Source organism: Canis lupus, chromosome 12 (assembly GCF_048164855.1).
Source record: "Canis lupus baileyi chromosome 12, mCanLup2.hap1, whole genome shotgun sequence".
NCBI lineage: Eukaryota > Metazoa > Chordata > Mammalia > Carnivora > Canidae > Canis > Canis lupus.
This window is the reverse complement of record NC_132849.1, coordinates 64,296,142-64,310,661: the sequence shown is the minus strand read 5'-3', so window position 1 is coordinate 64,310,661 and position 14,520 is coordinate 64,296,142. Positions and strand designations below refer to the sequence as shown.

The 14,520-nt window shown below is 59.3% G+C and overlaps 1 protein-coding gene across 25 annotated transcripts in view; it reads right to left on the bottom strand.

The window, feature by feature from the left end:
• Positions 1 to 7,855: 7,855 nt before the first annotated feature.
• The window catches only part of MYT1L (myelin transcription factor 1 like), a 403,856-nt gene continuing 397,191 nt past the window's right edge, over positions 7,856 to 14,520 (bottom strand). For all 25 annotated transcript variants that reach the window (XM_072771259.1, XM_072771262.1, XM_072771272.1 and 22 more), the window contains 2 exons: positions 11,001 to 11,144; positions 7,856 to 10,678 (listed from right to left, as the gene is read on the bottom strand). In XM_072771259.1, coding sequence (XP_072627360.1) covers positions 10,538 to 10,678; positions 11,001 to 11,144 — 285 coding nt within the window. In that variant the 3' untranslated portion in view covers positions 7,856 to 10,537. The remainder of the gene's footprint in view (positions 10,679 to 11,000; positions 11,145 to 14,520) is intronic.

Here is a 14,520-nt window from a genome sequence, read left to right as displayed (position 1 = left end):
TCGCGCTTACTTTGTGTGTTTGGGTTTAATGAACTTGAGTGCAGACCCTCCCCACGGTGTCTAGTTCTCGTCCCTCACCGCGCAGTCTTTTCAAAGGGATAAAGGTCTGCTCCGTGGAGCTCAGAGCCCTTCCCGCACCCCATGCCTCGGCCCATGTCCTGGGCTTGCTCCAACAGCCGAGCTTGACGTCGCCCCAGGCGGAGGGCGACCCCTCGGGGCCAAGGGAACAACGCGGGGAAGCGGGGAAGCGAAGCGAGGCCGTGAAAAGCAGGGGAGAGTGGCAGCCTCCGCCCCCATGAGTGGGGGGCCCGCCCTAAACCGGGACCCCCCGCCCCCCCAGCACTCTCCGCCCCCACAGAGGAGCGCTGTGCCAGGCAGAGGTGAAATCATTGTGAGCTTTTGCCAAAAATGCCCCGTAATCCTCGATAACAAATTAACCACTCAGGAACAATAGCGTGGGCCTGCCGGCCAGCGCGGCCACAGCGGGTGACTAATGCTTCCTAATCTCCTGCAGTCTGTGCGCAGTCAAGCCCAGGCTACCCCACAGCCTGGAGCCTCGGAGTGCGTGGGCTCCACTCGCCAAGGGGCGCAGGGATCCTTCTCAGGAAATCCCAGGACCCTGCCCTGGAAACGAGGATGACTTTCAGAGTCTGTCTGTCCAGCTTCGAGGCTCAGCTCCCGTCTGGAGCCAGAACTGCCCGGTCCCTGCCCGAAGGACCCAGGGTGGTGGCGGGGGCCGGTCCCTGGGAGGCTGACAGCGCCCAGGGCGGACCCACAGGTCCGCGGCAGCAGCGGGTGTGCAGGGTGTGCGGGGAGGGACCGGTGTGCGCTGTCTCTTCCTGTGGGGACCCCCCCCTGCGGACTGGCCCACGTCCACCTGCTGCCCGACTTTGGACCAACAGAGCCTTCCGAAGCGCAGATCCCGGTCCGTGGGATGGAGCCTCGGGCACAGGGCGGGAATGGCGGATGCGGACTGCGCACCCAGGGGTGGGGGGGCTCGCGCTCCTCTCTGCCCCCCGACTTCCCAGAGGAATTAAACCTTCCTTCCCAGCAGAGGGGAGGGCGCACCTGCCCCGTCTGCAGGGGGGCTCCAGGCCTCCTGTGTGCCCCACGGGTTCTCCGCCCGAGCTCCCAGCCCGAGAGTCAGCACAGCGCCCTGGTGGCAGGAAGGGCCTGCCTGCGCTCTGGAGCCGGTGGCCGTATCTGGTCACCGTGGTTGTCCCGACGTGGAAACGTCGCGATTTCATACCCAAGGTGCGCTCCACGCAGAGCCAGGCCCGGAGAAACGTACTCACGGTGACCACACTTCCTGCACCTGCAGGGGCACCAAGCGCTGGGCCCCCCAAAGGGACATGTTGCCGTCCTACCCACCCCCACCCCGTACCCAGGGATGTGGCCCCACTGGGGAACAGAAACTCTGCCCGCAGTGGGAACCGGGTCCCCGAGGACCCGGCAACAGCACACAGAGGCAGCCTCGGCACAGAGACCCCCGCCTAGGCCCCCGTGGCTGCAGGAAGCCCGCAGGGCCATGTCCAGAGCCTCCTGAGGGGCTGCGCCCCTGCCCATACCGCGCCCACACCTCACGCTGGAACTTCTGTCCCCCAGCTCAGGGTCCTTGGTCACGCAGCCGCCATGGGGATGCACACATGGCCCAGAGGGGACGCAGGCCTGGGAACACGCGGTGCCGGCCAGTGGGCTGCTAGGGCAGGAGTAAGCGTGCGTGGAGCTGGTCCGTGGGCCGCTGGGGGTCTGGCCACACAGAGGGACTCGCAGGCAGCTGTGCCTGGCCTCTCGCAGGCCCTGCCTCTGCCCACCCCCCACCCCCCGGCTGACGTAACGTGTCCTTTCCCGGTGACAACTCGTGACTGTGATGTGACAACATTCCGGGGCGTCCGTCCTCGTGAACGCACCGCCTGAGAGCCGTCTGAGGGGTCCCGCCCTGCGCTTGATGGCCCGGAGCCCCCATGCAGCGGACAGTCCAGGGGGCCCCGCTCTGGGGACGGCGCCTCCCGGCCCATCACCCAGGCCTCATCCCACTGCCCCCGTCACGGCCCCGCTGAGCCCCGGGTGCGGGCACGGCCCTTCCTGCGGGAAGGGGACTCCAGGACTCTGGGAACACGGGGCTGCCCGTTCCTTGATTGGTGGCCCTTTCTCCGTGGAGGCGCATCAAGAGAGGGCAGGGGGCTTCGGGGCCCAGGTGGACGGACGCCGACAGGGCATAACCCGCCGAGAGGGTCCATGAGCACAGACCACCCGCCGTCCCAGGCCTGATCCACGTGGCTTCAGAGGACAAGCCAGCCAGTCCTCACCGCCACCCCGCCGACGGCCTGGGCGCGTCAGGGCGCAGCCAGAGTCCAGCGGCTCTCGTAACAGGCCAATCTCTGTTCACGCTGCTTCTGGACCCTTTTAATTATCAGACATCCCTTCGAAACCATCCGCCAACGTGGAGTTTAATGAGCTGTAGGATGGATACCTGTAGGCTCTCTGCCCCACGGCCCGGGTGACCGTCCACACCGGCAGGGGCGTGCTACTGCACCGGGGTGTATCACGTCCCCCCAGAAGATGGGCGGAGACCCGATCCCTGGGACCCAGGAACGTGACCTCAAGGGAAGCAGGGTCTTTGCAGGTGGTCAGGGTGAGACGAGGCCACTGGGGTGGTCCTGACACCTGACGTCTGGCGTCCTGGTGGGAGGCGACACATGAAACAGCACGTGAAGATGGACCTGGAGGGACGAGAGACGTGGCCGCAGCCCCCAGAGGCTGGGAGAGGCAGGAAGGTCCTCCCCTGGGGGCACTGGGGGCGCAGCCCTGCATCTCCAACTCCAGCCCCCGGGACGGGAGAGAGTCAATTCCTGCTGTTTGAAGCCATCCAGCGAACGACAGCCGCGGAAAAGTAGCTCCCACCCCGTCGTGACCTGTGCCCTGCAGGAACCATCCCTGGGGAGCGTGACCTCGGCTGTGCCACCGGGCTTTGGTCACGTGCTGAGGGCACCGTGATCCTGCGCAGACGGACAAACCCACCCTTGTGTTCAGTTTGTCTCTGGGTGAGTGCGTGGTCCCCCTTCCTCTTTTATTGTTATTATTTTTAAGCTTTTTTTTTTACTTATTTCGGGGGAAGAGAGAGGGAGAGAGCGCATGGAGGGGAGCAGAGGGAGAAGCAGACTCCCCACTGAGCACGGACACCCCCCCTACCCTGCCCCTGCCCCGGGGCTCGGTCCCAGGGCCCTGAGATCACAACCTGAGCCAAAACCAAGAGCCAGATGCCCAACGGACTGCGCCCCCCAGGCGCACCCCCTTCCCCTTTGAAGGGGTGCCCGCCCCCCACCCCAGGTGTAAAGACATGGGGTCCTTTTATTGACGCAAACCGGAAGACAACTCCACGGACAAATGGGTCAAGGATTGGTTTTTCCGAAGTTAAAGCCCCTGCTTTGGACAAATAGCCCCCCCTCCGTGTTACGTGTGACCCCGCGCCCAGTCTGTCTTGAGGTTTAGGTCAGGAGGTTACAGTGCTTCACGGCAGATCTCCCAAAAGTTCTTTTTAAATTTAAATCTTGAAAACAAGGCGGCATCTGCCCACTTAGAGCCGTTTCAGGGGAGAAGCAGTGCGGCCGGGCGCACGGGGCGCGGGGCTGGGGAGGGCGGCCTGCTGGAGCCGGAGCGGCCCGACTCGGCCCCGCACCCCTCCGTGGGCTCTGCAGGCTGCGCGCCTCCGCCTGCCCCCCGCGGCCCAGGGCTTCCGGTCTAGGGGCCCAGGCGTGAGGTCCGCCTGGCTCGGGCGAGGGTCCAGAGCTCGGGGACGTCCTGCCGCGTCAGGCCGAGCCGCTCGTGCACACCTACCTGGCCGGAGGCGGCCGGCCCCCGATGGTGCTCCTCGTTCCCCGCGCTCGGGCACACGCGTGCTCCGCGAGTCAGCGGCGGCCTCTCCCTCCTTTTACTGGCATCTCAATCTTCTGGCCTTATTGTGCTACACACCCACACGGGCACACGTACACACCCATGCAACGCAGCCCCACACCCCCATGCACAATACATACCCATGTACACACCCCCACACCCACACATGTACACACATGTATGCACACCTACGCACCCACATACACGTTGGTACACACATACACGCACACATGCACACATATACACACTCACACACATACACCCACATGCACCCACACACCTGCACACCTACACACCCACATACATGCTGGTACTCACATACACACCCACTTGCGCACATGTACACACTCACACACGTACACCCACATGCACACACACCCATACACCCACACATATACACATGTACGCACACCTACACACCCACATACATGCTGGTAGTCACATACACACCCACACACACACATGTACACACCCACACACATACACCCACATGCACACCCACACCCCCCACACATACACATGTTCACACACCTACACACCCACATACACGCGTATACACATACACACCCACTTGAGCACATGTACACACGTACACCCACATGCACACACAGACATATACACATGTACGCACACCTAAGCACCCACATACACACCCGCACACACCTACATACCAACATGTACACCCCCCACCCATGTCTGTGCATAGTGATGGGGTTCGGGACATGCCACCCTATGACGGGGCACTTGGGCACCGTGAGCACTTTCAGCTGGAGAAGTCTGGGACAGTGGCTGCAGGGGGGCCTCCGACCTCCCCTGCAGCAGGCCGCGGTGGCAGGGAGAGGAGCATGTGCACCCCAGCGGGGGCCTCAGGGCAGCCCTGGCCAGCAGCCCTGGCTGGCCGTCCCCAAGGGCAGGCTTTCCCGAGGCCGGGCACGTCAGCAGGGGCGGTGCAAGGACACCCGGGCCTCGCCGCCTCCTTGGTCTTCCTGCCATCAGTGGGGCCCCCAGGTGTTGTGAGACTTCCACTGAATAAATCCGCCTTTTCTTGCCCAGGCAGCTCGTGGGGCGAGGACCCAGGAGCAGAGGGGGCAGCTGTGTAGCCCCAGAGATGCCCGTCCCCCTCCTTGATTTCCTTACCGGTCTCGCTCAAAAACTGACCTTGAGGCAACAAGAGGGAGGTGATAAGGGGCAGAACAGTGCGTGCAGGGGAGGGGACTCGGAGCAGAGGACGCGGGTGTGCCGGGCAGGGTCCCAGCGAGCCCCCTGACTCCCCCGGGGCACAGCTCAGGTTGGGGGGCGGATGCGGGACAGGTGAGCCCGGAGCGGGGACGGTCTGCTCTGTCATTTTGCAGAGATTTACCGTGGGCTTCGTGTCCCATGTATGCCGTCCTCCCACCCTGGGGTCTGTCCAGGGAGCAATGACTTTTGTTGGTTGTCATGGTGATTGAAATATAAAGCCGAAGTAGAGGTTTGACTCTTCCTGACACGTATGTGAACCGTGACTGCTGAGAGCCTGGCTCTGCCGCAGGCCGTCGCCTGCTGCTGGACGGTGGCTGGGGGCACCCGCACTGCTCGGGTCTTCCTCCGGGGGAGCAGGAGGGGGGAGCGGAGGGCGGAGGGTGCAAGGCAGGGAGCCTGTGGGGGGTGGGGAAGCCCGGGTCCCCGGTGCTGGTGGGGGGGCGGCTCTGTCGAGCGAGGGGCAGCCGAGGGTGGGCAACGGGCACGTCCCCTTCCCAGCTGGTGTCTGGGCTCTGGGGGTCTCCGGGGAGCCCCTCCCATCCCTCTCCACACTTCCCCTGTGCAGGCTCTCCTCCGTCCTCTCTGCTTTGAACCCCCACGGGGTAACTTCAAGGTCTCTAGAACCTTCTAGAATCCTCACTAGATGCAGGCTTTTAAAAAATTTATTTAGACCTTTTCTAGGTATTTCTATGGTGACCGCGTTCAGTAGGCCAGTTGTAGGCAAAGGAACCAGAGAACCAAGGGTCCCTGGGACAGCTCGCTACTCCCTGGGCCTCTCCTGTTCTTCCCCGGTGCAGAGCACTTGCTCCCAGTGGCTGCCCAGCTCTCCCTTCCCCTCCCCTCCTCTTCCCTCCCCTTCCCTCCCCTCCCCCCTCCTCTCCTAGACCTGCCCCACCTCCTCCCCTCCCTCCTCTCCCCTCCCTTCCCCCCTCCCCTCCTTGACCTGTCCCCCCCACCCCGTTCCACTCCCCCCCCCCACCCCCCACCCTGCCCCGCCCTACTCTGCCCCTCACTGGTGGAGGCCAACGCATCTCCAGCCCAGGGGTGCTCCTCCCCTGGGCCGTGTGGCACCCCCCGCTGTGGCACCCCCCCCACAGTGGCACACTCCTGGCCCAGGGGCTGGGCAGGTGTGCGGCAAGCAGATCCCACCTGGCTGTTCCCTAGTGGTTTATACTTCTGCCCTTTGTGCGACTCACTGATGGGGTCACAAACATCTTAAGAGCCTCTTAACCAATGTTTAACGACTCTGGGGGACCCTAGAAAGTGCATTTCTCATCAATCATTTAATCGTTCCTCTAAAATAAGACTTTTGGGGATTTTATTAATTTCAGTGCATTTACAACTGCTTTGGTATTTAGGGTAGGCTTCTATAATTATTGGGTCAAAACTTTGAATTTTATAAGGTTTTTGACATGATCGAAAGCTTAATCGGTTTCCAGAATGTTTTACCAATTCATTTTTTTAAAGAAGAGATTTTATTTATTTATTCATGAGAGACACACAGAGAGAGGCAGAGACACAGGCAGGGGGAGAAACAGGCTCCATGCAGGGAGCCCGATGTGGGACTCGATCCTGGGACCCCAGGGTCACGCCCTGGGCTGAAGGCAACGCTAAACCGCTAAGCCCCCCCAGGCTGCCCTGTTTATACCAATTCGAGGCACATCGCTCCTCAGACGAAACAGCTTTTCGGTTATCTCGGAGGACAGACTTGAGTCACCGACGGCGGCTCATGGACGTGCCACCTTCTGCGGTAACTCCGTGTGGTCCTCGGGCCAGGGCCTTCCTTCCAGGGCCAGGCACCTTCCACCGTGGCCGACCCCATGATGAGGTTGTAAGGTCTCAGACGGCCCCAGCCGGTGGGTGGCCTCTAGTCTTGGGAAGGTAGAGGACCCCTCTGGGGACACACTTTGGGTTTAACAAAGATGACCGGGCCTTTCCTCAAATGTTGTCTTTTAGGGACTGTGGCTACTACAGGAGAGTGTTTCTGGAATGTTAAAGGGTGATGTTCACTAGCCTAGATGAAGGGAAAGTGGGTAATTCATTGATACATCACATTTGAAGGGTAATTCAAGTTTTATGGGTGGTCCTGGCCGGTGGCTTGGAAGTGACCACGGGTGATGGAGCGCGAGTGACCCTGGGTCATGGGTGTGAGTGACCACGTGGGCCCTCGGAAGTGAGCTGCAGGAAGCGACAGGGCATCGTGAGGGGCACCTGAGCTCCCAAGCCGCGGCCGTCAGACTCTATCAATCAAGGCGGAGTCTGCACACCACCCACCCTGGACACCTGACACACGTCCCTGCCCCGAGGGACAGAGCAAGGCCCAGGGACTGCTCAGGAGAGAGGGACGAGGGACGAGGGCCATGATTGCTGGGAGCGGGCTCCCACCCCTCGGGACATCAGACCAGGGGACGCCTGTAAAGGACATCACTGTTCTGCTGGGGCCTTGGACACGCATGCGGGTTGCCAGGAGGACGTCGCATCACGTGTGGGAATTGTACTGTGGTTGTGTCGGAAGATGACCCTGCTCTGCGGAGACACCTGCTTTTGGACATGACGTGTCCTCACATGAGTGGGGCCGGGGCGGACAGCAAATGTGGCAGAGGCTGCGGCGCCGGGGGGCAGGGGGGTCGAGCAAGCCACCGGCTCTGGGGCGAGGCCCTCCTCGGGCGCCCAGACTCGAGTGAAGACGCGGACCCGGGGTAGAGATCCATCGTGCTACAAATGTGGCAACACCTTTTTTATTTAGAGTAAGATGTGTTAACATCCAGCATGACAAAATTTGTACAAAGTTCACAATTTAAAAATGAAGTATCACTGCAACTTGTGATTCCACACATTTATAGCAAAATTAAAGTGTCAACAAACCCATGCCGTGTAGTACAAAAATAAATGAAACTTCGGTTCCACAGACAGCACAGTAAATATTCATACAAAATTCTGTCTTAATAAATGATTACTTAAGTTAACTTAGAAATGATAATGAACAATAAGTTATAATAAATAGACTCTGATGACTCACAATAATTCCATATGAAAGGTCAGCATTCTAATATGTGACACTTTGTGATCCCTATATAATAGTCACAGATAACTTTTGATTTGATATTATGTACCAACGTTAGATGAGCAGCAGATTTGTGCTTAAAACCCCTTTCCATTGTACATAGGTGATAACAAGAAGAATCCAAAACTGATACTACCTATCACTCTACTAAAAGCATTACTATATTGGCAAAGAAGCTGCAGACACGACGCGGCGGGGAAATGCATATGCCCATATGAACAACGGGGGCCCTGCAGGGAGGGGGCCCCCTCGGGGTATATGGCATCAGGTGACAAGAAGCACCTTGCTTCAGCTCTCGAAAGGCAATTCTGAGCATGGCAGCTACAACTAATCGCACAACAGAAAGAGGGCGCTCTCCAGGGAAGGCGCTGCAGAGCCCCGGGGAATTACATCATCTGTCCCAGCTAGTTATTCAAGTCCTCGTGGAAAACTGTAAGCGTTTGTACAGTGAGCAGTATAAAGTGCCGCTGGGATGTACATATATTTATACATATATATACACCGAGGTTGAGTATTGTATCAGAATATTTGCTGTGAGATCCCTGTAATCTCCCGTAGCAACATCGTCGGGTCAGCCGTGAGGGCTCCCCTCATCCTCCCGGGGTCAGCCTCGCGAGGCCGCTGACCCCAGCAATTGCACACCTCCGTACGGATATATAGGACAAGGTAAGTGCAAATAGTCGACTGGCACGTTGTGGGGACAATGACCCTGTAAGTCCTGTTCTGCTAAAAATATTTTTTTTTTATTTTTACAAAACCCATCTTTTTTTTTTTTTCATAACAAAATTTTAAAGTACTTCCGTACTTCCTGCATAACATCAAGACATGGAAGGAAGAGATGCTGTCACATGTAACTCAAGTCAACACCAGAAAACACAACACGCCGTCCTAGGGACTACTCAGAAGGGGGACGTGGCAATCAAAAGTGGTCGTATGCATACATATAGTGCAGTCACTGGAAGAAAACAATCCCATCTCCAAGTGTAAGCAAGTCTAAGATGATCTAGTGTAAAGCAAAAAAAGTGCTCAAGTATAGATAATTACTCTTAAAATCTGATTGCATTCATTCTTAGAGTAGGTCGTGACAAATCAAACAGCAAGGCTATGCAAATGCCACGTGGTCACCTGGTCTCCAAGGGGAGTTGGAACAGGAAGGTCATTTGCGAGCAACTCTGCCGGGGACACGGGGACGGACGGGGGCGGCCGCTCGGAGCCGGCGGCGGGTGTCCTGCCCCGCAGAAAGCGCGTGCAGTAGCTCGCGGACTCGCACACCATTTGCCTTATCCCCCGGCCGTGGAGGAAAAGTCACAGCAACAACGACAGTGATCGCTTTTAAGAGTGGAGAGAGGGGAAATAAATACTCTTAAATTAGCTCTGAACTAAAAGGAGAGCACACAGGTTCTGTGAGACACACGCCATTGCAGTGACAGACGGTTCAGAGGGGCACCGCGCTCTCGGGGACATGGGGTAGGCTGCTCCAGAGTCTACGGACACTGCAAAGGGCAATCTTCGCGCGGTCCGTCTCTAACAAGCCCCTGTCTGAATAGGAGTTCCCAGAGTCACACCATGCAATGCTCAGGAGTTAACTTAAAAGTGCTGTTTAAGCTGCTTTGAATCTTCTGCCAAATTTCCATGGCTTGATGTTGTCTTACAATAAATTACTTATCTCATCTCTTACAGTTAATCCATATGCCATTTCCTTGGAATGCAAAAAACCTCATTTACTGCCCCCACCATACACCATCCTCCTAAAACAAACAAACAAAAAAATCACATAATATTTCCAAGCATTGTTCAAAAATAAAGCATTTTTTGCAACCAATTCTTGCTATGAAACAATATGCACACAAAATGTATTTCTTAATTCCATAAAATCCTCCAACATGAGGCAAAATGATAATGTCTAAAAAGTGGCTGCAGGGCCACCACATGATCATTCAAAGCTGTGGGTTTTTTTTTTTTTGTTTTGTCCATTTCAGTTCAAAATACTAAAACATTTAATCACTAAAGCATTAAAAAGAATTTACACTCTATTTATTTTGATCAGCTTACCTCTTCAGAAATATATATACCCCCAAATGTGCATACAGTAGCAGCTATAAACGTTACATGGCATGTCACACTATGTCAGCTCATATGAAACCGTACAAAATGTGAATGTATTCAAAAACTATTCTGCAGGTAACTATCTTTAAAGCAAGACATAAAATCATTATGAAGTCTTGTAAGCATAACACTGTTTCAAACAGAAATAAGTATATGACACTCTCTGGTGAGTCACAGCAGCAAGAGGAGCGGGTGGCTCCCTTTCAAACAAGATCCCGCCACTACAGCAGCTGCTCAGACCTGGATTCCTCTCACAGCGTGCTTTATATTTTCCAGTAGGGCTTTATTTTCTGGGCTCTGATAACGGTCTTGATTTGTATACATGTCCGTCAAAGTAGTCACGTATGCATCAAAATTTTGTTCATTGATTGGATCCTACGAGATATTAAATAGTGGTTCATACACAACTTTTATTTTCTGAATAGGATATTCACATCAGCATAAAATAGCATCTATCACAGCTCAGCGCCACTGTCTTTACGCTACTCGAGCGGCCTACTCAGAGCTTACTTCATCTTACGGGGTGCACGGGATCTGCCCCACCGAGGCTTCTGGCCCTTAGCCGTGCGGTTTGGGGGCGGTGACCGCCAACATCCACAGCGTGGAGAGCCACGAACACAGCCATAGAGACAGGCCTCTAGCTCACGCTGTGCTTTGCGGAGGACCGCCGGCGCCGGCGGGCGCCCTAGTCACTTACCATGTGCGGCAGCTGGATATTGGCTAGACTATGGATCAAGGACTGGCTCAGGTTGGCCAGCTCGTGCAGGAGAGACTCGTTCTGCTGCTCGATCACCTTGTTCTCCTCCTCGATGGTCTTCAGGCTGCTCTCCATCGTAGTGATCTGGAACGCACAAATTCGAGTGACATGTAACACAAGGCAGGCCGCCGTCGCCCCTTGCCAGCAAAACCTTTCTTTCTTTCTTCTTTTTTACATTTTATGTATTATTCTTGAAAGACACACAGAGGGGCAGAGACCCAGGCAGAGGGAGAAGCAGGCTCGCTGTGCTGCGGGGAGCCCGATGGGGGACTGGATCCCGGGTCCCCGGGGTCACGCCCTGGGCCTGAGGCAGACTCTCAACCGCTGAGCCACCCGGGTGTCCCAGGGAAAACCTTTGTGCTTGAACAAAAAGGCCTCCGTGGGGACAGCCCGTCATTGTAAGGGTTCGGCGCTTATGCATTTGATTCATCACACGTGAAAGTTGGGTAACGGGAGTCTGGGGAGGCTGTTTCTGGGGAGCGGCTCAGGGGCGGTGTGCACTTTGATTTAACATTTTAAAAGCTCTGCTGTCCCGGAGCAGGGATGACGACAGGCTGGCATCTCCCCAGGCCTGCCGGGCCCTCCTCCGGGGCCAGCTCAGCGGCGTCTGACTGCCGCAGGAAGTCCTACACTGTGAACGTCCTCATGACACAGGTCACCCACTTGGCCACAGCTGCCAGCGCCCTCGGTTCACGGGCAGCGCCGGCCTCTGCTCTCCTGTCACCCCCTCCTGCGGCTGCTCCGGGAGCAGGCGGGCGGCCCCCTGGTCTGCAGGGGCCCTGGGGTCCCACGCAGCCGGCTCCACTGGGGCCCACCCCGCGTCCTCCCACTTGATGCAGGGAGTCAACTGTGCTCGGTCAGGGGTGTTCCTGCCTTCGGGCCCTCCTCCAGCCAGACGACCAGCACCTGCTGGCAGCACAGCCAGAAATGTGACACACTCCGGAAATGTCCTGGTGCTGGCTCAGCGCCCAGCGCCCAGCGCCCAGGCCCCAGGCCCCAGGCCCCGCCTCCCCCCTCAGGCACCTGCCTTCCTGACCCCGGCCTCTGCCTCCTTCTCAAGGTGCTACTTCCCTGACCTGCCTCCCTGACTCCAGCCCCCTTCTCCCTGCCCCTGGCCCCACCTCCCTGTTCCTACAGCCACACCTCCCTGCCCCTGGCCCCGCCTCCCTGCCATCAGGCCCCTCCTCCCTGCCCCAGAGCCACGCCCCCTGCCATCAGGCCCCGCCTCCCTGCCATCAGGCCCCTCCTACCTGCCCCAGAGCCACGCCCCCTCCACGACCCCGCCTCCCTGCCATCAGGCCCCGCCTCCCTGCCATCAGGCCCCTCCTCCCTGCCTCAGAGCCACGCCCCCTGCCATCAGGCCCCGCCTCCCTGCCCCAGAGCCACGCCCCCTGCCATCAGGCCCCCGCCTCCCTGCCCCAGAGCCACGCCCCCTGCCATCAGGCCCCTCCTCCCTGCCTCAGAGCCACGCCCCCTGCCATCAGGTCCCGCCTCCCTGCCCCAGAGCCACGCCCCCTGCCATCAGGCCCCGCCTCCCTGCCCCAGAGCCACGCCCCCTGCCATCAGGCCCCGCCTCCCTGCCACGGCCCCGCCTCCCCCCAGTGGCGGGAGGGTGGGGCTCGCCGCTGCTGGTGAGGCCGGTGGAAGGGGAGGAGACAGACGCCGCCCTCCTAGATCCTAGAGCCACCCGGGTCCTGGGGCTGCGGCAACGCCCGCTGAGGAAGGCCAAGGGAGCTCCTCCGGAAGGGCCCCTGAGCCCGCGGAGAGGACACAGGTGACCCAGGCTGAGGCCGCGTCCTCCCTAAATGCCTGAGAGCCGAGGCCCTGAGCAGCTGTGGGTGAGCCTGCCCGGCTGCAGAGGCGCAGGGGAAACGTAGGACCCAGAACAAAATAGAGCTAAGAGTCACTCGTGTGATCATGTTAAAATATAGGTAATTCTTCATACTGTTCTGACTGTATTTTTAAAAGATTTTATTTATTTCTTTGAAAGAGAGCGTGCACACGAGCAGGGGGAGGAGAGGGAGAGAGAAGCAGACTCCCTGTGGAGCAGGAGTCAGAGGTGGGGCCTGGCTCCAGGGCCCCGGGACCCCGACCTGAGCCGAGGGCACACGCTGCACCGACCCCGGGACCCCGACCTGAGCCGAGGGCACATGCTGCACCGACCCCGGGACCCCGACCTGAGCCGAGGGCACACGCTCCACCGATCCTGAGGCCCCGGGACCATGACCTGAGCCGAGGGCAGCCGCCCCGCCATCGCAGCCCCAGAAAGTGCCCCTGTTCTGACTATTTTCTGGGCAGGGCCATGGCCTGGGGGCGCAGCAGGGGAGCCTGCCCCCCTGCCCCCCCGCAGTGGCTGTTCCACTTAAGGGCTGGGCTCTGTGCACAGTGTGCACGTCCTGGGCTGTCCCTATATGGCCAGGTGGCCCCGGGAGCGCTTGCCGGCATGTCTGGTCAGAGGGAACACACACCCAGAGTGCCGCGGGTCACCCCATCCTGGTGTCCCCGACAGGGAGTGAGGACACCAGAGACTGTATGAGGCCTAGCTGCAGGACCACCAACCTTCCAGCACTTTCTGAGATGAGCAGGGAGGCTATGTGTGCACTGGCCAAAGGTCAAAAGGCAAAAGCTCTCCCAGGGCTGCGGGGAGCGGGGCTCCTACGGCCACAGCCTCATCTGTCCCTGAGCACGGCCTGGGGCCCGGAGCCCCTAGAACAAGCACCAGTGCTCTGCTGAGCTGACACCAGGTCCAAGTGCTCGTGGGGGTGCCCGCTGCCTGTCCGCTCACCCTCCAGCCGCAGTGTCAGCTGCTAGCAGGGGTCTGCAGGGACGGGAGGTTGGGGGGCAAGAAGCCCGCTTTCTTCCAGGGTGAGGTGCCTCCCCTTACCTGGGACGGCAGCGCTGTGAGAGCCCAGTCCCAGCGCCCACGCGGCCCGAGACCCTGAGCCGCTGTGGTGGGGGCACGGAGGGGGGCGCTGCGTGGGGCTGAGGGACAGGAGGCTCTGAGCTGTGGCCGCCCGCATGCGCCCTGGCTGAGCCCAAGGAGGCTCCGCGTGGGTAACGTGAGAGTGAGGATACTTGCGGTGAGCCATCGTGGGTGCACGGTGGGACCTCAGCCCTGCAAATGGGCACCCAGTAGGTGCTCGCTAAGGGCTGCTCCCTCCCTCCCCGCCTCCCTCCTGTCCCTGGGCATCTGGGCCTGGGCCCTCCGGGACGCAGAGGCCACAGGGCGTTAGGGCCTGCCGTGTCCCGGGAGGAGCGCGGGGACCCCGGCCCGCGGGGGCTCCACTAAAGTGGGTGCGGGCGGGAAGCAGGCGGCCCCACGGCCACGGTGCGCCAGGGCGTCCCGCTGCCGAGCCACTGGCGTCAGCACACGAGCGGGACGGGAGACGGAGGGGGCGGAGGGGGGCCAGGAGCCCAAGGAAAGGCCGTCGGGGGCGCCCCCGGGGCCGGGCGGCTAATG